Genomic DNA, 24,396 nt, shown 5'->3' on the forward strand with positions numbered 1-24,396 from the left:
AAGGGCATGATGGGAAATGTTGTTTGTAAACATTGGGGGAAAGAAGCGCTCCTCGCTAGCACTTGACTTTTAAAACAAAATGAAGAGAACCAGCACGTGTGACACTATTGCTAAACATAATTCTATCTTTATAAAAATGACAACAATGCAAAACATTGTTTAATTTTTAATTGCATTGGAGAAATATCATACTGTACACAGTGAATTATTCAAGTGCATGTGATATTATTAATTTCTATTTTTATATTACTATATCCAGGCAAATAGAAAATGTACAAGATACTCTTAAGTTTTTGCAATTAGTATTTCATCCATCGGACTGTCTCATTGCGATATTACTACACTGTTCCACAAATCCATATAAGATGAATAAAATATTAAGTACAAAGGTGTTAAATTGTATAACCTTTGTATTCTATCATTGTTTACCAAGTGCTATTGTTGGGGTGCAAAAATCCACTCCTAATACAATTTAGTAATATTATTTCTGGGTGACATCCACATTTGCGGCAGACCAGAGTACACTATTTTTTTTTTTTTGTACGAGCATGTGCAGTTCTCTTAGTTGCTCAAATGAGCCGTCCCGTGTGAATCTTTTGTATTATTCACTTCAGATATGCATCAGCATGACTCCTCTAAAGTATACTGTCAGAATAGTCTGAAAAAAATAATAAGACATTGTTAGTGCAAAGCACACACTAGTAATGGCAATTTATTTATTGCTGCTACATCTCTTCTGTCTGACTCTCTATTCAAGGTGTTCCCATTAACAAGTAGAAGGTGAGGGCTACTATGAGCAGTAGGCAAAGGGGTGAGTTGAAGGTCTGGTAGGCAGTGGAAGGCATGAAGATGTCCTCATATTTGTAAATACTGACCATGCGGTCGCTCACTGGAGGACTGTCGATGTCGTGTCTTGTGATGGAGCCTGAAGGAGATGTTGTGAAATAATGGGATGATGCCTACAGAAAATAACAAATCCAAACTCACCTTGTATAGCCGGGCCCCAGGCAAATAGGTAGTACCATGAGAGATGGAGGTCCACAAGAGTCTCTTCTCGTGGCACATAAAGCGGACGCTTAAAACGACAGGTCACACGGTTATTCTCAAATATGCCCTCTTCGTCTCTCGCGGGGTTCCTCTTGATCTCCTTAGCCCACTGGCCCACGTTGTAGAAATGATGGATTCGCACCCGACCGTTGTCGTCGTGGACGCAGCCCATCACATCGTCGCCTCCCTGAAGAGAGTGATAGTTTTAAATCTGAAAAATTGACATCACCTTTAATGAAAAAAGACTTTTCCTTTTAACATATAAATACAAATGTATTGAGTGCACAGTCTGTGTCGTTATAGCACATCTTAGCTCACTTTTGCTAGCAAATTATTCCACATTGGTACCTTATCTTAGCTCACATGCTAATTACTTTGGTTTGCAGACTACTACATAAGTTGACTAGCCTACTTTCCCCCGTTTTTCCTCCTTCGGAAAAAGCTAACGCCTTTATAGATGCTCATGTCAAATGTCAGTCTTCCTAAAATATAAATCCTGGGTGACATAACTGTGTTAAATATACATGTATCCAACATTTAAATCATAGGCTCTAACGTTGAAAGAAGGGCAGCTAAATGAACAGAATAAAAACTCCTCTCAATGATTGCAATATTAGTAAATAAACATTGATAATTTCTGCCACTTTGGCTTCAATACTGCCAATGGCTTCAATTAGTAGGACAGTTGTAGGATTATCTAACAGCAGTATAAAGTCATTTTACCATTTTCTTGTCGGAGGAGAAACCAACAGCCACCCATCCGTCAGTGTCCGCACTCATCTCATACTCCACATCTGTCCCAATACGCCGGTAACTCAGGAAGTAGTCACATGTCTCAGCATCACACCCGGGCTTTCCATACCTAATAAAAACCGACATGCCAGGCTTCAGTCCATATTTCATCGGTGTTGCAATGAACGAATATTTGAGCATTCTGATGGAAAATGACACTGCTGCTGTTACCTGATGCATCCTTTGGTTACACCACAGTCAATGACTTTAATTCTGGCAAAGGGATCCACTGGTGGGGCAGTTGGAAAAGGATAACCTGCAAACATCAGCACTTAATATATCATAGTATCATTGCTGTAATGTATAATATAATTTATGAATTGTGAAAAGCGGCCGTGTGGATGAGTGTTTAGCGCGTCGGCCTTGTAGTTCTGAGATCGATGGTCCAATCCCAAGTTCTGACCCTCCAGTGTGGACTTTCTATGTTTGCCCCGGACTCTCGTGGGTTTTCTTCGGGTACTCCAGTTTCCTCCCCACATGCCAAAAACAAGCTTGGAAGGCTGGTTAAGCACTCTAAATTGCCCCTAGACATGAGTGTGAATGGTTGTCATTTTGTCTTCTTGTGCCCTGCGATTGGCTCCTCAAGAATTTAGGATGTCCCCCACCTGGTGTCCGCAGTTGGCTGGGATAGACTCCAGCACCCCGCATGACCCTTGTGAGGATCAGCAGTATGGGAAAGGAATGAATGAATACGAAAGAACTGCTTTTATTAAATGAACAAGATGGTCAATTGCCCAATAAAGTGTTAAAGATCTTAAGTGTCAACTTTTGAATAGCTGCCTACTGTAGTGAAATGGTTTTTCTTTTTGCAATATATACATACATCTAGGCAGAAAGGGGGATTGGGCTCGGGCGGGTTCCCACTCTTCTCAGAGATGACGGGGGAGCTGGCCTTGGTGCTGAAATAGCGTTTTCTACTACGCATACATGACATCGACACGTTAAGAATACTCACCGTCATCAGATAAATATTTCGACTCTAAGAACTCTGAAGCGAAAGTGTTGTAGGAATCCTTGTGGTGCTCTTGGTGGCCCGGGTTTCCGTGGTCCCCGTGACCGGACCGCAGTGCTCCCTCGTCGGTCGGGCTCGGCGCGACCCCCCGCCATTCGCTGGCTTGAATCAGCAGCGGCCACAGCACAAAAATCATGGCTGCTTTATACTTCACTGAAACGCAATAGATTACAACATCGGTCACGAATCAGCTCTTTTTTGTTGTTGGAATCCCGTCGCAGGTGTCCATCTTCGCCGTCGTCAGTGCATGTTTATTAGCAGGATCAGTCATTATGGGGGATGAGAGGGGGATTGAATTGTGAATTTACAGCTAGTCCAGACGAAAATTAGCTCGATTGGTCATCCAGCAGCTTGATTTAGACACAAGGGTCGCAGATTTCCCTAGACCTACGATCCCAAACGTTCGTCTGGGTTATATTTGGAAATTATTTTCTGTGAAGAGAAAATGGTTTGGTCCACAGCATCTCCTTTCCATCCTCACTCCATCAAGCCTTGCCTCCAATAAGGAGGATATACGTCACAGTACTATAGTCGACGTGAAATAATTGATCAATCCATCGAAAATATCACAAATAATTGATATTTGTTGTATATTGCATTATCTTTCTATATTTCCTACTTTTTCCTTCATCATGAAATGTAGATTTGCGATTCTATTTTTTAAGTACCTAATACATAATCCTAATAACTGTATTTCAGTAATTTTATCAACATAATATGTATGGTATGGTCTCCCCAAAAACATAACACCGCATTAACTAAAATTTTAATATTTTATAAAAATAGTACTGATATTACCAAAAAAATATGAATGCCCATACTAAAAATAATGGTAATTGTATTTTCTGTAAATGTGTCTTGTATAATTGCCATTTAATATTGTATAGTTAGTTAAACGTGAAATTATTTTTTGCCAATATATGGAATTTGTCTGGTTATTTGTTATATATATTTTTTGTCCAATATGTTGACTATTCAAAATTCAAATAGTTATTAAAAAAATCACTTTTTGTTTTTTTGTTACTGGCCACAAATTCAAAGTGTTCCCCGCTTAGTGCCAATAGTTAAGTCGGATAGTTTCCAGCACCCCCTGCGACCATTGTGAGGATAAGCGGTACGTAAAATGTCTAAAGCTATAAGCTTTTTGAAATTTTAACCACACGATGGCAGGATTAACCCACCGGTCTAACACCCTTTTCAGATTTATAAATTATAACATCTTGGCAAATTGGCGCAATAAACTAACTATTCGAAAAAGTGACGGTTAATAATGATTATTTGGAAAATATTTGTTATTTCGCTGCCTAAATGTAAATATTGTTTAAAAGGGATCTGCATTGAGATGTCGCAATAGAACATCCCACGAGCCTAGTGAGGAAAAAGCGGTTCAGAAAATGAGATGAGAAATAGAACATCAGGTATAATTTGTCTATTAGTTCATTGATAAAGGGCAATTAAAAAAGTGAATGGGTGGGATAATTTGTATTTTTATAGCATTTTCTTTTTAAACGAGTGAGATATTCAGCTTCAATCCAGCAAGGAGCGCTAGTGGGCCGCTTACAGCAAACCAAATCTTTCCAACCAGAACTTTACATGCCACCGTCATGCACTGCATGATGGATGTTTTCTCTCGGATCATCATCATCATCATCTGATTAGACACAAACAGAGCTGATCAATATTTGCTCTTTTCCCTCGATCCACTAAAATGGAACTTGTTTATCCTTCTATTTTTACATCTACTTATGCTTTTGACATGTACTCCTCATAAACATCATCAACCCGATTAACATTCAGTGTAAGGGCAATGGCTATAATGAGGAACTCTGGGTGCACCAATCTTATCTTAATAGCCTTAAAGGGCCACTCATTAACACAACTGCTCACACACCTTTTCTTGCACATCACGCCAATTGGATACTGAAAGAGTGACAGGGAAAGTGAATGAGAGACTTGATGGAAGCAAGGAGAGAGAGAAGAGTGGTGTTGGCGGCGGCGACGGCTTGTGGGACCGCTAAATGTCAGCCCCGTGTCTCCAGGGCCTGACTGACGACTCAATGACACACAACAATAGCTGGCAGATGCATCCAAACACACTGGCTGCTTTGAGTGGATGCCTAGACATTTTCGTAAGACCAGTATCTTCTGAAGGACCAGGTCAGTAGTCAGTAAGGGAAAATAATCACAACATTACGACCTAGAACAAGTCTCAATTTTATTTTGATCAATGTATGTTAACGCAAGTATATGACTACATTGAAATGTATGGTTTTGTAGAAATGACAGCAGTTTTTCTTAATCTTAACAATGTCTCACTATTGCCTCACATTGTACTTTCTTAAATTTGATAGATTGGACTTGACAGAGCCACAAACTTTTCTTTGTATCATGAAACTGACAAACAGCAAAGCACTGTTTTAATTTCATTTCACATTTTAGATGTTTTTTTCCCCCAAAAATCTACCGCTTCATTTCATCCCATTTTCTGAGCTGCTTTATCCTCATTAGGGTCGCGGGCGGTGCTGGAGCATATCCCAGCTGACTCCGGCCCAGAGGCGGGGGACACCCTGAATCGGTGGCCAGCCAATCACAGGACACAAGGAGACAGACAACCATGCCCACACACACACCCATACCTAGGGGCAATTTTAGAGTGTCCAATCAGCCTAGCATGCATGTTTTTGGAATCTGGGAGGAAACTGGAGAACCCGCAGGAAACCCACGCAGGCCCAGGGAGAACATGTAAACTTTACACAGGTGGACGTGACCTGGATTTGAACCCAGGACTCCAGAGCTGTGAGGATGACCCGCTAACCACTCACTCCACTGGGTCACCCTACCGCTTCATTCAAATGGTAAATACATGTTACGCAGGAAATTGCACCAATAAGGACAGCTGAGTGGTTAACGCATCGGCCTCACAGTGGGAGTCCTGGGTTCAAATCCAGATCGGTCCACCGGTGTGGAGTTTCTATGTTGTCCCCGGGCCTGCGTGGGTTTTCTCCAGGAACTCCGTTTTCCTCCCACATTCCAAAGACATACATGGTAGGCTGATTTGACACTCTAAAGCGCCCCTAGGTATGAGTGTGAGCGTGAATGCAGTGATTTGTGCCCTATGTGGTGAAAGCTTTAAATCTCATTATACTTGTATAAAGACAATAAAAGCATTCAATTCAATTCAATCCAATTCAAAATTGTTTCCTTGTGCCCTGCGATGGCCTGGCCACCGATTCAGGGTGTCCCCCGCCTCTGGCCCGGAGTCAGCAGGGATAGCCTCCAGCAACCCCCGTGACCCTAATGAGGATAAAGCGGTTCAGAAAATGAAAACAAATGAAGCAAGGACATTGCCACTATAAGCTTATAATTCTTTCTTTCCACCCAGGTGGTGAGCTGGGTGGACTGATCATGTAGAACACATGTGTCAAAGTATGTCTCAAAGTGGCGGCCTGGGGGCCAAATCTGGCCCCCCGCATCATTTTGTGTGGCCCGGGAAAGTAAATCATGAGTCCCGACTTTCTGTTTTAGGATCAAATTAAAATGAAGAGTATAGATGTATATTAAATTTCAAGATTTTCCCCCTTTTAAATCAATAATTGTAAATTTTTAATCATTTTTTCTGACTTTTTAGGTCAAAAATCATTTTGTAAAATCTAAAAATATATTTTAAAAAAAGCTAAAATAACTATTGTTTTAGATCTATAAAAAAACTGAATATTCATGGCTTTTAATCCAGTTCTTTTAATCAATTTATTTAAAAAAAATCTAAATTTTATATCTGACATGGTCCGGCCCTCATGAAATCGAGTTGACGTTAACGCGGCCCGCGAACCAACCCGAGTCTGACACCCCTGATGTAGAAAGAAGTCTAACATACGGTAAGTAGCCTCTTCTGTTGTTTTGCTCAAAACATTTTACTGAGGACTCCTTTGCCCAAGTGACAGATGACATGTTGCCAATGAAGAATTGTTGAAAATGCCCTGGGAAGTGAAACAAGGCTGTGTTCTCGACCAAAAGTACCCCAGTAAAAAATTTTCGTTTCATAAATACATCATCCAATCTAAATCTGTCCTGAAGAAGAGAACCTTTTGATTTTTTTGGAATGCAACCAAGAGAGTAATCCAAACATTGGAGTGCCTGCGTCCTCATTGAGCATCAGACAGGTGCGAGATCACTTATTGACTTGGTTGCAGCTATCTCCTGCCGCTAAGCACCTCCGGTAGTCACGAGGCGGGCCTGTGATCCAGCCGCTGGCTGTCCATCCCCCCGTGGCTTCATTTAGGATGTGTCACGGCCAACTTTCATCACGCAGGACAATGAACACTATTGGCATGCCGCACCTTCAAGCCAATTCAAAGCTTGGCAGCGAACATAAGCGTAGCCGCGTGTGCTTTATGACTGCAACGCTTTGTGATAGCACAAAGGTTCCGGCGTGTTTGTCTACTTTGCATACATCATTGGATTTGGGAAAGTTTCTCCACCGGGATGCATATGTGCACAACATTGACAGCTTCCGTCATCGGTCAAATGTTTGCTTTGGAGATAAGGACGGCACAGATGAGAGCTTGATCATCACACAGTAAACAACCATTAATGTGCTGGCATACGCCCACAATCTCATTCACATGCACGTATATATTTGATTAAAATTGACGTGGAAAAGCTTGTGTTTCAACTTGTCTCAACAAAATTTAGTAGGATTTTCTGCACAAACAATATTTCCTTGAACATGGACTAGATCAAAAATGTCTACAAAGAGTTGTTTAAACCAAAACAGTCAAGTTATTCATTAAGATTGAGAATAGATTACTTGTATAGTGGTATTCGAGCTGCTCAATAGTCGAACAGTTAGGTTTTCGGTCAAAGAAATCAGACAAATGCTTCTGAATATCCAAGTTAGTCTTGTCAGACGCATGCAGTTTGACATATGACTTTTTTGCTGTTTTTGGGCTTCATGGTTCCAAAGAAAGACAGTAATAACGGGAAGGAGAAGAGGAAAACAGTCAGGACAATTATTGAAAACAGCGTGGTGTTCTTCTGGACATAATCATGTTTATATGTCCCGGCTAGACACAACAAAGGCACTATTGGGGGACTTCCTTTGAAGTTCTATATTGGTCAGAAAATATTTTTTTCTAGTGTTGACCAAAACACCCTGTCTCTGACTTCTTCTTCCTGGTGCCACAAAAGTAACAAAGGATGCTGTGAGCATTTTTTTATGATAATGTCATGACACACTTTAGAAAGATAGTGACTAAGAGGAAGAAAAAAAGGGAATTTTAAAGTGTTCAACCAGCCTACGCTACATATTTTGGGGATGTAGGAAGAAACCAGAGTACCCTGAGAAAACCCACACAAGCCCAGATATAGCATGCAAACTCCCACCTAGGATCAAACCCTCAATGCCAGAACTGTGAAGCGCTAACCACTCGGTCACCGAAAATTTCAAAGGGCGTGCTAGTTGCCACACCGTGACCGCACGTTTGGTCGCCGGACGTTTGGTCGCCGGACGTTTGGTCGCCGGACGTTTGGTCGCCGGACGTTTGATCGCGTACGTTTGGTCACAGACGTTTGGTCGTCCGGACCCAAACAACCGGCGACCAAACGTCCAGCGACTAAAAGTTCGGCGACCAAAAGTCCGGCGACAAAACAAGGTAAAACAACACGGTCTACGCATCAATAAAAGCCAACAATGGCCCCGAGCAGTTTCACTGAGCGGACGTGTGAGTGTATAAGAGTTTGTATGTACATGAGTTGTCCCCTTAGGAAGGGACGTCAGTCAGGGTCTTAACAAGTTCTCCAACAAAACACAATAAAAGTACGGGAAATTTGGAGTTTTTCTTTAGCCTAATAGTTAATAGGGCATTAAGTATGACTAAATAATAATTCACAGTTTGTATTTAGGGAATTTGAGCAACAATTTTAAATGGTAATTATCAATAACCTACCGGGCGACCAAAAGGCCGAGTACCTTGCCACATAAACCCAAAATAAAAACGGTGTTCTGTAGTTTTTACAGATTTGACAGAAAATTTCCTGCATGCATAAGACCTGGTCTAGTCCCCAGTAAGCAGTTATTTATTCAATTGTAATGTTGCCAGGTTTTTGCTCGCTGTATTTCAGTGTAATTTAACATAGACAGCTGCCTCAAAATTGGTATTGTCAATAGACTTAAGCATTAAGCTGTGACACCTCTCTCACTCTCTCTCCATATGGACGTAGTGAATAGCTGGGGGCCTTAAGCAGTGATTATAGTGTTGAGAAGTGGGAGCTGGGGGCCGCAGCGTCATTAGTCTGGTTAATCAGAGCCTTGCTCCAGGTTAAGCTCTGTGGCCTCCAGAGACAGGCTGATGAGCAGATCGCCGTGGCCAGCCTACAGTGCTCAGGTCTGGGCCCCGACAGCTCCACTGGCCCCTGCCCACTCCAGACAGTAATCTATAACACTCCCCTGGAGCACAGCGTCAAGGCTCAGACTGCTGGACAACACTGACACATAGTGCATGGTAATAAGACACACACACACAATCGCCACTGTCGCTGATAGCAACCCCCAGTGTTTTTCTACATCGGTGCCCTAGTAGAGGGTTCAACGCTCGGAAACCGGTGACCTTGGCCTCATAACCGACGTCATTCACATTCAAGTGTTTAACTACCCCTGTCCAAGGAGAGCACCGCTAACCAGCTCAGCACAATGACTCTATAATGACCGCCGGGACTGTTGGGAACTATTCCCAAAGAAACTCCCGAGACGAAGGGGCTTCAGCTCGGCGGGGAGCCTCCAGAGACTCGCATTGGAGCCCGAGCCCACACTGGCCGGAACGCTCTCTCCAGGCATCCCTTGTGAGCTCATTAGCGCCAATCATAACCACTTCCTTCGACAATGTTATACGAGCCATCCATCGCCACGAGCAAATGACGCTCTCCATCACAATGTGTGGGAATGCAGGTGCATGTTTGCGTTTAAAGGACGGGCAAGGTCAGAGAAGTCCCCAAATGGTTCCCGGCGGGACCCCTGGAGTGCAGGCGGACCCCAAAGTGGAGGCACAAGTGTGCATTCAGGTGATGGAGTGGACAACAAATGACCTAGATGGAGGGGGGAGCGCGAGGAGGGAGCGAAAGAAAGAAATTAGGTTTTCAGAATTTTTAAATGGCTGCACACACAGAACAGACCCCTGGGGACCACCTAAATGGAACGGAACAACAAAGAGTCCCATCATCCGGATACTGAAAAGATCTGTCCATCTATTGCTTTTTTCTCCTCTCATAATCAGCTTCTCATTACACGCTGTAGTCTTAATCAGATGCCTGGCAACACACATTTTAATGCAACACCAATCATGTCAGTCACTCATGTAGCCCCTCAAGCCAAACATAACACAAGGGAACCCGCTACCCCACCCCCGCCTATCTCTCCTTCCTGTCCATCACGCTGCTTTTTTGGGGTGTGAATCCCAAGAGAAGAAGTGGAACCTGCATCACCTCCCGTCTCGTAAACACTGTACACAGGCAACAGCGGGTGTGTATGGATAACATCCATTTGCATATTCATGATCATTTCCAGCCTCTTATTGTTTGCTTGCCCCATTAATCTTCATCTGCCGCCTGCCGACTGACAGCTCAATCTAACGGGATGTAAGCGGGCATTGGTTACACACGCACATGCAGACAAAAAAGCAAACTTGGATCAACATTCAAACAGGTATTGTATTTCTCTGTTTTTCATTCATTGGCGCGCATACACATTGATTGACATCCAGTTTGTTGTGTGTGCCAGATGTGTGGTGTCGCACCTGTGGTCCGCGAACACCTCCTGGGGTCCTGGTGTACACGGTGAGAATCTGTGTGGACCCAGAAATTGATCCACAACCACCCATACACGAAACATGCATATGTTTAGAGAGGACAAAAAGGAATAATAGGGTGGCCCGGTGGAGCGAGTGGTTAGCGCGTCGGCCTCACAGCTCTGGGGTCCTGGGTTCAAATCCAAGTCACGGCCACCTGTGTGGAGTTTGCATTTTCTCCCCGGGCCTGCGTGGGTTTCGTCCGGGTACTCCGGTTTCCTCCCAGATTCCAAAAACATGCATGCTAGGCTGATTAGACACTCTAAATTGCCCTTAAGTATGGGTGTGAGTGTGCATGGTTGTCCGTCTCCTCGTGCCCTGCGATTGGCTGGCCACCGATTCAGGGTGTCCTCCGCCTCTGGCCCGGAGTCAGCTGGGATAGGCTCCAGCACCCCCCACGACCCTAATGAGGATAAAGCGGTTCAGAAAATGAGATGAGAAAAAGAATAATGCCGTGCTAAACAGGTTGCGTGTGCGTCTCTCAAATGTTAATGTGTTTGTTTAAAGGCAGCGTGACTGACTGATTTGCTGCAGATTAATGGATGAAATGAGCGTTGGAAGATAGCCAAGTTCAAAGGAAGGTCTGTTCTCTTGTCGCCTAACCCTCCGTTGCCTCTCCACCGCCCCACCCCCTTCGCCTGCATTAATCTGCCGCTTCAGGAATTGCACCCAGCACAGGTTACATATGTTGGTTCCTGGGTATATATGTTCACAACTTGAGTCTCACGCATGTTTAGATACACTTGAAGCATCGCATGAAAGCCGACTGCCAATGATAATGATCAGACTTGTCAGAGGAGTATGGATTTCATTTTCTAACTTTGACTTACTACACAGTGTGCTACAACCATTGACGTAGTTACATGAGTTTAAGAAATGCAAAGTGTAAACAAAATGATTGGACGTGGGCAAACAAACTTTCACAGTTTCAATTTGGGGCCCATTGGATCATGAAAAATCACATTTCAGCGTACATGAGCCTTGAAAATAGATTCAGACTTCACTGGCTGGGACATACTATATATTGCTGAAAGGAATTTGTGAGTTTAAATGCTGATTTTGGACAAAAAAGGCTTTACTATCATTTTGTGCGCCGATTCAAACCAAAGATGTTCTCTAAGGATGAGGTTAAGATTCTGCAAACTGGTTAAGTTTATCCACATGCTTAAGCATTTATTGTTCTTTCAATATTTTGGATTGTTCCATGCGCCAACCATTGTGGGAACATATTGGAAATAAATGAATGAACCCCAGTGTACACAGCAAATCAAAGACATTGATGTAGATTAACCTGATTGAACTAAAGTCCTGACCTCACCCCAGTAGAACACAAAATAGGAAATCCAGGCCTTGTCAAAGTGTATAAAAATTATATATATCAAATGCATCATTGTGGATAAATATATTCATGTTTGCCATGTTGTAAATTAGGATGCCGGCGCAAAGAATGAGATATGGCAAGTTTATATATAACCATATTAAAAAGAAAGAACATGTACATAGTGTTTGTAATGAAAATACAAACTGGAAGCATACTTTGTTCTGTTGCTTTCTTCATTATACTGAATGCATTGCCTTGTAAAAGAAATATATTCTTTATGAAATAATCTACTGGGAGGTAAATCTTTGCTATACGATGTTTTAAACTGCGACAAACATGCCAGAACGAGTTGTAATGATTCTCCTTGCTGGGCCATAAAACTATTTTTGTAGAGGCTCCAGTAAGTAAAATATTCTACTATCAAAGATCATAAATGCTTTATTGTGATCTTTCACAGAGCGGAGACATTTATTTAGTAGCAGTAAATCACTCCCGTGTTCCATGATATCAACATCTGAGCCTGTTTATCTTTGGCAGTGGAAGAGATTCACAGCGTTAACATTAATGGGCAGGAATTTAGTAGATTTCGATGGTTTACAGAGGCAGTAAAGTGTGAAATATATCATTTACAAACATTCTGTATTTAAAAACAACTCTTAAAAGATGAACTGTGAATACAAATAGGATCATCTTTTATTTTAGCACTTTCCATCATTCAGGTTGTCGCCCAGTTAGGGTGGTTCTAACTTTTGTAGGCAAAAAAAGTGAGTGTTATCATATTGCATTGATATTTATCATGGTTTTAAATTACACCTACACAAATACATTTGTAATACAATATTTAAAAATAAGTGGGGATTTTTTTTAAAAATCATTTTGAAATCATTATTGTTAAAAAAGAGCTATCAATGTTAAAAAGAAAAAATATACACATTGTCATCTTCGTCTTTGAAAGTTATAAAGAAGGGTTTTTATGACAATTGTTTGCAAAATAGTTTTTTAGAGCGAACCAGCTGCTGGTACTGTACTGTTCACAACACCTTATTTCCTTTCATTATTAAGCTCTAACTGGGTTTATGCAATTTACATTGTCAGGTAAAAAAAAACAAAGATGACAATAAGAGATTGTTAATTTTCCTTCTCCGAAATGACCTCATTCTTAACAATGACACCCGCGCTGCTCTAAGCACCTTTCCACTAACTTGCAGGGTATTTAGTCTATTCTGGGCCTCGAGTCCATGACCTGGTTATTAAACTGGGAGCAAGAATTGATGTAGTAACCCTGTAGTTCTCATCATCATCTTCATTTAGCCTATGATTAACTCTGAATGTTCAGGCGTGATTAAAAGTCAGAGTAAAAATATTCTACATATATTTAATAGGGGAAGGCTAACAAGGCGAGCAGTGTCAACACAACAGATATAGAGCCACGAGCCGCATATACATCTTGGCCCGAAAACGCCCCACAACATAGCCGGCCTATCTACCCCGTACGCACGCTCCCGTGCCGGTTGCCTGGAATTAGAAAAGCAAGCCCGCGGTCTCATTAATTAATTAAACGGTGAACGCCGGTGGCACCTGGGTGCTGGTTATCGCTGTCACTCAGACACGCCGTGATCTCAATAAGAACCTCACCACGGGGCAACGAGAAAGCAGGCGGACAGCTTCGCTATCGTCTCCCCCACTTTTGACTTTCTTCTTCGAAATTCATTCATTCTTTGCACACTTTTTCAGTAAAACTTTGTCTGCATTGTATAAAATTGCTTTCCTTGAAGTGTTCATCTTTTTGAACCACAAAACATTCAACAATAAAACTAAAAGGAAATGTCTCTTACCAGAACAATGCAAGGGGTAAAAATATCATGTAGGTCTATTTCCTTAAATTTTGCATTCAAAAATGCCTTTTTTTTTGGTAATTTGGCGGGTTATTTCGTGCTCGGCCCTCCTTTCAAGAGAGGGTGATTACAATATGGTAGCAAAAAGTCAGTTTAAATGTCTAGTATAAATAACTTACAGAATATGTGAAAGATGGCTGCTCAAAGAATTTAAATATGTGAATTACAAACCTCTGAAAATGGAAGCACGTGGTTTAAACTGTTTTTTTCTGTGCTCAAAATTACCTGGCAAATTTACAGTACCTTGCACCCACTGTATATATTTTCAAATTTATTCTGCCCTGCAGATTGATAATTAATGCTGCGTGAATGCTGTTTATGGTTGACCTGCTCAAAATGAAGGTGTGGGGTAAAGATTATTGCCTCCCCCTCAAAACTAACATTTTGTGACGTCTCTGTCTAGTATGTACAGCCATTTTATGACACCAATTACACCCACATACGTACACACTGATAGCACAGGTGCACATGAGAAAGGGTATTAATGACATCACAAAAAAATGCCAGGTATCGGGATACCAGGATTTGATTGGCTAAAATAGTACTTGCAGTGATGAAATGTCTACTCCCATGCAGGTAATATACTGGCTTTTATATGAACTTTTCTCCACGAGTATACATGAAAAAAAACATTATTTCAGTGTTTTGTTTAAATTCATAATTCATTAAATAGGATTTTCTGCTAGGATACACATATTAAAGGTGTCCTCTTAACATTTTGTATTTTTCAGATTCTTCTTCCAAACAATAATGAATATCACTCTGACACAACTGAAACTTGAAATTATTACAAGTCATTTAAAGTCAAAAGCATTTATTGTCATTATACAACAGCTGCGTATAACAAAATTAGTGGTGCTAATTTAAAAAATCACATCCGGGGAAAATAATTCTAAAATATTGCACAATCTAAGATATTGCACATTGTTATTGCACAATATCTTAGATTGTACAATAAGCAGCAGCAGAGAGACGACCTTCCCATACGACTAATAAGCACCATGAAACCCTTAACTGCGTGACACTCTTTCAAATATGTGCTCACAGTAAAGGACATAGTTTGCCAGGTCCCCAAACCCCAATAAAGATGGACAAAAGTTGTCAACAAAGCAACTGGAGAAACTTTTTGTGTGGTCGGGTTTGTTAAGACTTGTGGAATGTCAATAAGAACGTCTCTAATAGTAGAAGGGCGGAGGAGGCTATTGCGCAGACACGCTGACCTTCTGCTATTCTCCTTTTTGATAATGACCCAGACAGCGGCATGCTGTCCATGAGCCAGACCTCTAATGAAGCCAAACACTCTCTATCATCTGCTAATAACCTCCACGCAGTAGCAAGAGTCACGGAGCAGGCCAGTGTCTATGGAATAAAAGCTCTGGGTAGACAAGAAGTAGAAGAAAGCATCCAGTTTATTGATTTAAGGCCTGGTGATGACTGCGTTCCTCCACTAATAAAGATGGCTTCCGAGTTCCCCCAAAAAGGGACCGACCATTTCATTCTATCAATCGATATTTTTTGGTTGCCTCGCCACACATACACAAACTAGCAGTCTTCCTCGGCAAGGTTTCCACGGTAACGCTGATGATTTGTCTTCTTAAATCTTCATACAGTAACACTGCTACCACCTGATACTTCACCACGCACACACAAAGTCAGGTTCCCGCTCCCCAACCAGCACCCTCCTAAAAAGGTCACTCTGGGTGTCACTGGCTCAAGGTGACAACGTATCCGTGGAGCTGCTGTGTGAACGCCCCCAGTGAGAATTTATCTTGCACCCTCTTCCTGCCAGCTTGTCCCATGTCCCTGCGCAGCTGCGGCTCCACGACAAGCCGCTTCATGGCCTCCGAAAAAGCCTGGGCCGTGGGCTCGCACAGGAAGCCCGTCTCGCCGTGGGCCACGCTCTCCAGAGGCCCCCCGGAGTTGACGGCGATAACGGGGCAGCGGCAGTACATGGCCTCGACGGGAACGATCCCAAAATGCTCCCTGCTCGGCGTGTACAGCACGGCGTGGCTGCCCCGCAGCAGCGCCACCTTGACGGAGTCCGAGGGGGAGCACAAGAAGGTCACGCAGTCCTCCAAGTGGAGTTGCGACGCCATCTCTTTCAGCTCGCCGTAGTGCTCCACGTTCTCGCTCACCCGGTCGTCGTAGCCACCCGCCACCACCAGGTGAACGCCCGCCCTCCGGCCCGGAGGGAGGCAGCTCCTCAGAGCCGCCAGGGCCCGCAGAGCCAGGCCCAGGTTCTTCTTTCGCTCATATCGGTTGAGCGAGAGGAACAGGTGGGAAGTTTCCTCGGGGAGCAGCCCGCACAGGCCTTGCGATTCAGTGGGCGGCTCGTCAAAGGTGTGCGTGTTGAGGGAGGGATAGAGGACGTCCGTTTGGACCCCTTGGAGACTCTGAAAGGTCTCCCTGAAGACTCCTGCGGTGAACTGGCTGTTTACCAGAATCTATATGCAAGTAAAGGAATATTTGTATTCCATCGAGGGATGTCATGATCCACACTTGAATTTTCTTATCCACCAATTCTGAATAGCTGTTGATTAAATTGATGATTCATAATTGTTCAAATAATGGATTAGTTGTTACTACACTCGTCATTCAGAGTTCCTTTAATTAGCCATTGAATTTAGATATAAACGACATTAGTTTACAGATGAATTCATTTCTGAGAAACAATCTAAAGCTAAATTGACATTTGGATTAGATTTTCTTCTGACTCCTTTGTTCGAGAACAATTTTACGCTTACTTTGTAATTTTACTTTATTTTATAGTTAAGCCTTGTTTTAGGCCCTCTTATTTTGAACCACTTCACCTTCTATACATAAGGATCATGTAATCTTTTTTCCAAAACTGATTTTTGGAACCGCAACCTGGCAACTAAGTGATTAGTGTGGCCTCGCAGTTTTGGCGTTAAGAGGTCCATCCCAGGTGGGTCCTCACTGTGTGGAGTTTGCATGTTCACCCCGGGCTTGCATGGGTTTTATCTGCGTATTCCAATTCCCTCCCCCATTCCAAAAACATGCATATTTTGGTTGAACACTCTAAATTGCCTTTAGGTATGAGCATGAATGGTTGTTCGTCTCCTTGTGCCCTCCGATTGGCTGGCCACCAATTCAGGGTGTAGTTAGCTGAGTTAGGCTCCAGCACCCCACCCCCTACGATCCTTATGAGGATAAGTGGTTCAGAAAATGAATTAATGAATGTTTTTTGGAACCCCACCCAAAAAGACCTCAGCATGAATGTAATACTTCAGTAATACTGAATGTAAAATCTTTTTTTAACCTTTCTTTACGTACCATATCAGCCATGCCAGTGGTGCGCTCCTCCAGAAAGTCAATGGGAGCACGGTAAAGCTTTTTGAGGGATGATTTTCTTTGAGTCAGCAGCTGGTCGGGAAAGTGACAGTAGAACAAAACTTTCTTCCTGTGGCGGGCCAGTCTCAACACTGGAATACACACCGACACCTAGGGAGGGAAAAAATACAAAACAGCTAAAAATAAACCCCAAAACATTTGTTTTCCAAGTGCAGCTCATGAAACACTTTTCAGGCATCCTTCACAAACAAATTAGAATGGTGTGCTCAAATAAATAAGGCTGTGAAGGTGACTTTGCGGGTGATTTACTAGTCATCATATCTCCTAAAATGAACATTTAGTCCTTGTGTGTCCAAACTATTCAGGTGCAGGTTTTTGTTTCAACAGATCCAGCACGCCTAGTTTAACCAATGACGTTTCTCCAGAAACTAATTAGTCTACTTATAAGAACATGAAAATGAATCCTCTTCTTCAGTTGTAAGGAAAACCTGGACCCACTGTGACCCTTAAGAACCGGTTTAGACACCCACGAATTAGACAGCAAAAGTACTATAAAATACTGCAGCACAAATCCATACCAAAAACAGACAGAAAAGACCTAATATTAAAATTTGATCCAAATTGGTCTTCCTTTATCATCTGCTAAGCCCCACCCATCCCAACAAACATCCAATTAGAAAATGATGTAAAACCCAGAATAAACTACTGGATTGTTGGAGTTGTTAGCATGCTACTCATAGGCATGTCATTCTCTTGTTTTCACATGACTGTTTTGTCATTTAGTGAACATTTACAAGCTAGCACAAACTAGAAATCATAACAGGATCATCAATTCTGGTTGCGATATAAAAAACAGAATAGTTTTGGGAAAAGTTGGCTTTCCTTGATGCATTGTTTTGAGTAGAATAACTATAAAATGGTAAAAATGGCCAAATTTGTTTTCTGCATGTAAAATTTAGTCAGGGCAGTCATTTGGATTTTTTTTTTTACATGATCACCATTCCATACCTTAGTTTAATTTAAAATGTCACACCTGATCACAGAAGATGACATCATACTCCAGCCCGCTGAGGAACACCAAGTAGACTGCCACATAAATCATCCTCAAGTAAGCACAAAGGGCATGGAGGTAACCAAAAACACTGGTAGGCAACCAGTCACCCACACAAACCTGTTGCAAGGAAAAATAATGCAAAATCTAAATATTTCCATTCGATAGGCATTATTAGCTGCATTCGTGAATATGTGCTCACCACAGGTAGGTCTGGGTCAAGGGTCTCAGAGAAACAGTGTGAGGTGTCATAGTGGGCAGTCAAGATCTGGACACTGCATCCCTTGGACTTGAGGGCAACAGCTGCATCAACAACCAGACGCTCTGCTCCACCTATACCGAGATCTGGATGCAGAAACACCACATGCACCATCCTGGACGTAAGACAAAAGAAAAAAAAGCCATTGAGAACGATTATACAGTTTTCAAACACAGGTCAACTCTTTATGAAAAAGTGCATTCGCCACCTATCTAATAGGAATGAAATAAATCAGAGTTGAAGGTAAAGTGGTCAGAAACAAGGTACCCCACTTCATTTAAGCAATGCGAAAATATAAATTGTCATCAATAACATAACGACAGTACTAAAGAGAAATTGAACCTTTTGACCACATTCGGTCTAATTTTTCACTTAAATACAAAACATGATAGCGTTTACCTTGGGTTATCTTATCCCAGATTTGAGAGCTCGAATCGTTCGCTTATCGCTGCTGGGAACCAGAACTTTTCTCATGAAACTCAAACGCGTGGCTGCCATAGTGGCTCAAAATCTGATCACTAACAGAGCAAGCCGTACTTCCTACTTTCGCCAAAATGGCGTCAGTTTCCTTGCTGGCAACCAATTGTCTCGCGGAAGACACGTCATTTAGATTGTTGGGTGGGCCTTTCATTTGCCTGAGAATAAAAATATATATATTTGACAATGTTAGTAAATGTATACAAAACAGCAATTTATAAATACATATAATAATGTATATGAACAATTATAATTTGATAATATGTCATATATATATTCTAAACTTTATACCAAATGATATCGCCGACAGGCATAGTTTTAGAAACCTATACCGGTCCTAGCGTATTGCAGTCGTGTCCTTTTCAGAATAGCGTCAGCGTTACGGCTCCCTTCTAGGTTTGTGACCACTCCATTCATCAACTGACAGCCGTTCTTTTCTACTGGACATCAACATTATTAAGAGAACATCTCGGGGATTCCATTCACTCGTACGAAGACAAATAGATTTCCAAAAATGGTAAGCCTTTAAAAAAGATCAATACGTCTCCACTGAAAAGAAGAGGCGAAAATTCCCGTTTTGATACGTTCTGACGCCTGTTAGCCTTAGCTCAATATTGTGGACGTGGCTTTCCCACTAACAGTATAAAGCACTCATAACATTGATCAAACGCTATTTAACACCGATTTATAAAAGTAAATACATGCACGTGATACATATGCGAGACCATCTGATTTATGGATTGTTATTTATTGTTGCACTTCATGGTGAAGCTTTAAATCTCAGTATACCTGTATAGTATTGACATTAAAAGCATTCCATTCAATTTTGTAAACAAAAAGACACGTTTAACTAATAGTAATGATAATAAAGGTAAGTACATTTTCTTTTTTTTCAGTGTTTTTTCCCACGGCAGTGAAGTCATTCACCCATTTGTAATTGACTGTATAATAAATGATGGTGTAACTGTCTTTCTCTCAGCCTGGACCAGCAGTAAGTGCAACCAATGTCGGAGCTTCAAGCCGATCCCCCAGCAAGACGGTGGCCCCCCGTGCAGCGGGCTCCACTGTCAGACAAAGGTAAACTAACTAACTAACTAACTGAATGAATAGTTGAGTAGACACATGCAGCATCATCACAAGACCAAGCACGCTCGTTCAAGATAGAGGTCCAAAAATGGTTGATAGCTGTCAAATTGTGAAAATCTTAAACGTTGGGAATAACAGGAGAAAATTTAACTTTAAAATGTATTCATTCATTCAATTTCCGAACTCACACGGGTCGCAGGGGGTGCTAGAGCCAACCCAGCTGATTCTCCGGGCACCAGGTGGGGAAACCCTGAATTGGTAGCCAGCCAATCGCAGGGTACGAGGAGACGGACAACCATTCACGCTCACATTCAGTCCAATTTAGAGTGTTCAACCAGTATTCCATGCATGTTTTTGGGATGTGGGCGGAAACAGGAGTTTAAAGCAATAAGGGTCAAACTTCAAGTCATGAGGTCATCATAACTCAATGGCCTGGTTGCTTTTCAACATCCCCAGAAAATGTTGAATTTGAAAGATTTTAAATCGTAATATTTAAACTTATGTTTCTAAAATGAAGATAATCAAAGTATTTTTTCATAAATCTCATTCTACTCCAATTTAGTGTTATTTTCATCCTCAATTTTATTTGACTAGCGACTTCTCTCTTAATGACAACTTATTTATTTTGGTAGTTTTTGCATGGCCTAAAATAATTTTGGCTACATCATTGATTAAATAGTGGAAACTGATTCTACACGTGCTTTTGCATTGCTCAGGAAAGCAACGAGCAGCGGTACCCGCAGCGGCGGCAGGGCCACTGGATCGGCCGGCACCGGCGGAATGTGGCGCTTCTACACCGAGGACTCGCCGGGTCTCAAAGTGTAAGTCATTTCCCATTAACACCGCAAACTAATGCATACAAACCATTCAACGGCAATCTTTATGCATCACATGAGATTAAAAGAAAGTGGAAATCGGGCCGACGTCTCCTAACTTTCTACGCCGCTTCGAGCCCCGTCCTAATAGCCTTCCCTGTCTTCCCAATTATTTGAAAAAAAAGCATCCCATCTCTTGGTCGCATACGGCGACTGATCGATGGCACCGCGCTGCTTATTGAGTGTGTGTCTCAGGCCTGGAAGGAGGGCACACTCCTCGTACGCCGCTGTATATCGAGTGCACGTTTGTTCCGCGTTAGACGGCGCTCACGGAGCTTCATTAAAGGATCCACTCTGAAAGGTCAACTCAATTACAGCCTTCTGACGGGTTTGGGGGGTTTGTGAGTAGGTGGTTGGCATGGCGATGCACCCCCACCAACCCCCCCTCGTCCTCGCTTGGTCCCTCCTTCAGAGATGAGAGCCCCTCCTGGTGTTGGTGGCTCATCAATAAAATGTGGAGTCTCGCTAGAAGAGACTCCGCTGCACTTGAAATCTAATGAGCAAGCACTTGAAAGTTCTCAGTCAAGGCATTTGTTTGCATGGTCGCCACTCTCCAAAGACACGCTCAACATGCGCTTGGAGGGTTGATACTTTGCTTGTTTTGTTCAGGAAGTTAACTCAGTGCCTGCAATTGGCGTCCAATCCAATTGGACTTGGATGGTGATCAAATGATCAGCAAAAAAAAAAAAAATCAGAACTGAAATAGCTCATGTTGGGTGACCAACTTAATTCACTGTAAAAGTTTAGTTATGTGAAATACATAGTTTGAATAATTTGTTTGTGACCTTATTTTGTGCTTTGTATATAAAGGATTTCCGATTGTTTTTGTTTAATACTTCGTTGAAATCACCCTTTTACATGATGATTTTTATATTGCGATAGCTCTGTTCAAATTATAAAAAGGACAAGACAGTCGCATAATTGCCATTCTAGATCATGGCGGGTTTCATAACTACATGCTTTGTTGTTATTTACAATTGTACAAGGTGAGATAATAATAATAATCGGACATAGGCCCTGTCGTCATCATCAACAACAAAAGCCTAATTGTCATGGTGAACTTTGCGTTATTTGCAAACACACACCTTGAGTCCAAAAACAAACTAATGAATAAATGAAATTATTGACTAGCCTGTATCTTGTTTCATATCGGTAACTTATCTGTAATGTTTCTTGTTTCATATCTCTCTCTCTCTCTCTACATATCCTTGAAACAGTGGGCCAGTACCAGTGTTGGTGATGAGTCTGCTCTTCATCGCCTCAGTTTTCATGCTTCACATCTGGGGTAAATACACCCGCTCTTAAGCCACAGCCTGACAACGACTGACCCCACGCCTTAGCCATCTTGACGCATCGGAGCAGGACCAAACCCCAGATGTCCCCTTCACTTTTTTTCCAGCCACCTGTACAAAGCATGTAAACTGGATTTTTATGCAGGACATGTTGAACATTTGTCTGTTTCTGTCATGGCTGCGCAAACAATGTGCAGCAGTGCTCGAGAACAACTCAGCTGATTTCAAGCAATTCACAACAGATTTTTTTCCTCCTTTGTTAATTTAAAACTGTAGATCATGCAGATGAGTATATTGGATTCTCTGTAAAAGAAAAATAATTCAGCAAGTTCCATGAACTACATGAATCAGGTTGAAAAGGGATAGGAAGAAGTCTTAGAAACTTTCAATTCCTACCCTTTGTATTAAACACATTATTCACTAACATATCTCAATCTTGTTAATTTATGTCAAAGTCAATCATCAAACAACGTGGAGTAAAGTATCAACTGTTCTGGACACAACTACGTTAGTCCATTTTTAATATGATTTGTACAAAATGTGATTTTTAGGGTACAATTAAAAAAGGAATCAAAAACCCAATGTGTGAGTTTTCTTTCTGATTCAATCTGTTGGCTTGCAATATGAAGATTCGTCAACACTGCCAAATAAAGCACTAGCTTTCCACTTAATTCAATTCATTTTGCTAGAATGCATAATTGTTTTCATCTCCAAAAGCTGTAGAAAACAAGCACACAGATTTGGGCGGGGGTTACTAATAAAAGTTGAATTGGTACTGCCATCTCACTGGCTGTCATTTACAGTGATAAGATGTCCAATCAATTTTAACAGCAAATTACCTCTCAGATGAAAGCCATTGGGCATATATCCCCGTCATTACCTCTAAATTGTCAAAAGTTTAAAATACACGGTGACTAATCTTTTACACTCCTGATGGTGGCGCTGCAGACTACTCTCTGACCCACATTACTTAATAAACAGCAGTTGTGGACACTGATTTTTATGTTAAACTTTTTTTTAAACATTCTCTCAAATGCTTATAAAGCATGAGACAGTTATTAGATAAAATATACATTTGATAGTAAATAACCAGTGTTAAATTCACTTTTAACAATAAATGACTTGAGTTTTTTTCTTTATTTAAACTGATTGAGGGCAATTTGGATTTGCAATGTTATAGTAGCGAATCAAAATATCACAATTTTACTCAATTAGGTCAATTTTGAAAACTAAGGTTGCACATAAAAACATTCAGTACTTTCACTTATCAGTGTTTCCCACCCTGAGGGTGTTCTCACTCCATGAAGGAGAAGCAGATTAAAAAGAAACGAGAGAAGAAAAAAAAACTGAAAAACTCAACATGGTCTAATTTTCCGATTTAGCAATGCCAAAATGTCCTTAATGCATTTTAAGGCATAAATTATGACTACAAGAACTACCGTTAACCAAACACGACTAAAACAAGTAGATTTCCCCCACGTAAATTTGTGTCTGAAAGAGAATTTATAGATATTACTGAACTGTTTTGTCCTCATAGACGGCGTTAAAGCAAAGTTGAATATGAAACCACCAGCTGCCACAGCGTATGTCAGTGTGTGTATCTGCGTGCTCTTGTTAGTTGTGTTAAACGTAGCATTTGGGCCCTGTTCATTAATTCATTCAGTTGCTATGGCTCTGCTTTCCCAGAGGTCTCTGGTGTTCGTGGCAAACTCGGGCGCCATCCTGCTGCACAAACGTCCCCTCTATCCCCACACACGCTGAACTCCGCGGCCCAATCCACGGTGGCACAACACGGCACTGAGCCAGAATAATTCAACATATCGATTAAATATGGAGGAGCTGTGGCTAAGCTGTCCCTTAGTGCTGGGAAGGGGGGGTGGGGGATTCTGGTTGCACATGGAGCCCTGCGAGCCTACGTAAAATCCCACGAACACTACATGGGTGGATCAAATCTACGGGTACGTTCACGCCATAGGTCTTAACGCCAACAGCCGTTGCATCTTCTCCCAACGAAAATGGATTGGTCGTTGAACCCTGCTGTCTATGATCCAGTACGGCGAATTTATTGATTTTTATTTTTTACGCTAATGAGATGAACTGGCTTTTTATATAAATATTGCATATGTATGTGTATATATA

The 24,396-nt window shown here is 41.7% G+C and overlaps 3 protein-coding genes across 6 annotated transcripts in view; 1 reads left to right on the forward strand and 2 right to left on the reverse strand.

Annotated features, from left to right (window-relative positions):
• Window positions 1-146: 146 nt before the first annotated feature.
• Window positions 147-17,346, reverse strand: frrs1l (ferric-chelate reductase 1-like). The gene is made up of 6 exons (XM_077598267.1): window positions 17,200-17,346; window positions 2,795-3,004; window positions 2,011-2,095; window positions 1,771-1,909; window positions 988-1,234; window positions 147-925 (listed from the first exon to the last, which is right to left on the reverse strand). Exons 2-6 carry the CDS (start codon window positions 2,985-2,987, stop codon window positions 753-755), a joined length of 837 nt encoding a protein of 278 aa, XP_077454393.1. The 5' UTR covers window positions 2,988-3,004; window positions 17,200-17,346; the 3' UTR covers window positions 147-752.
• Window positions 14,703-24,396, reverse strand: part of alg2 (ALG2 alpha-1,3/1,6-mannosyltransferase) — a 59,408-nt gene continuing 49,714 nt past the window's right edge. For 2 of the 4 annotated variants that reach the window (XM_077598263.1, XM_077598262.1), the window contains 4 exons: window positions 18,471-18,642; window positions 18,251-18,388; window positions 17,200-17,367; window positions 14,703-16,349 (listed from right to left, as the gene is read on the reverse strand). In XM_077598263.1, the coding sequence (XP_077454389.1) occupies window positions 15,609-16,349; window positions 17,200-17,367; window positions 18,251-18,388; window positions 18,471-18,641 (1,218 nt within the window). In that variant the 5' untranslated portion in view covers window position 18,642 and the 3' untranslated portion in view covers window positions 14,703-15,608. The other 2 variants (XM_077598264.1, XM_077598265.1) reach the window with 2 other exon arrangements.
• sec61b (SEC61 translocon subunit beta) lies at window positions 19,352-22,839 on the forward strand. The gene is made up of 4 exons (XM_077598268.1): window positions 19,352-19,521; window positions 19,984-20,081; window positions 20,807-20,911; window positions 22,183-22,839. The coding sequence occupies exons 1-4, from the start codon at window positions 19,519-19,521 to the stop codon at window positions 22,268-22,270; spliced, it is 294 nt and encodes a 97-aa protein (XP_077454394.1). The 5' UTR covers window positions 19,352-19,518; the 3' UTR covers window positions 22,271-22,839.

This window comes from Stigmatopora argus, chromosome 4 (assembly GCF_051989625.1).
Source record: "Stigmatopora argus isolate UIUO_Sarg chromosome 4, RoL_Sarg_1.0, whole genome shotgun sequence".
NCBI classification, from domain to species: domain Eukaryota; kingdom Metazoa; phylum Chordata; class Actinopteri; order Syngnathiformes; family Syngnathidae; genus Stigmatopora; species Stigmatopora argus.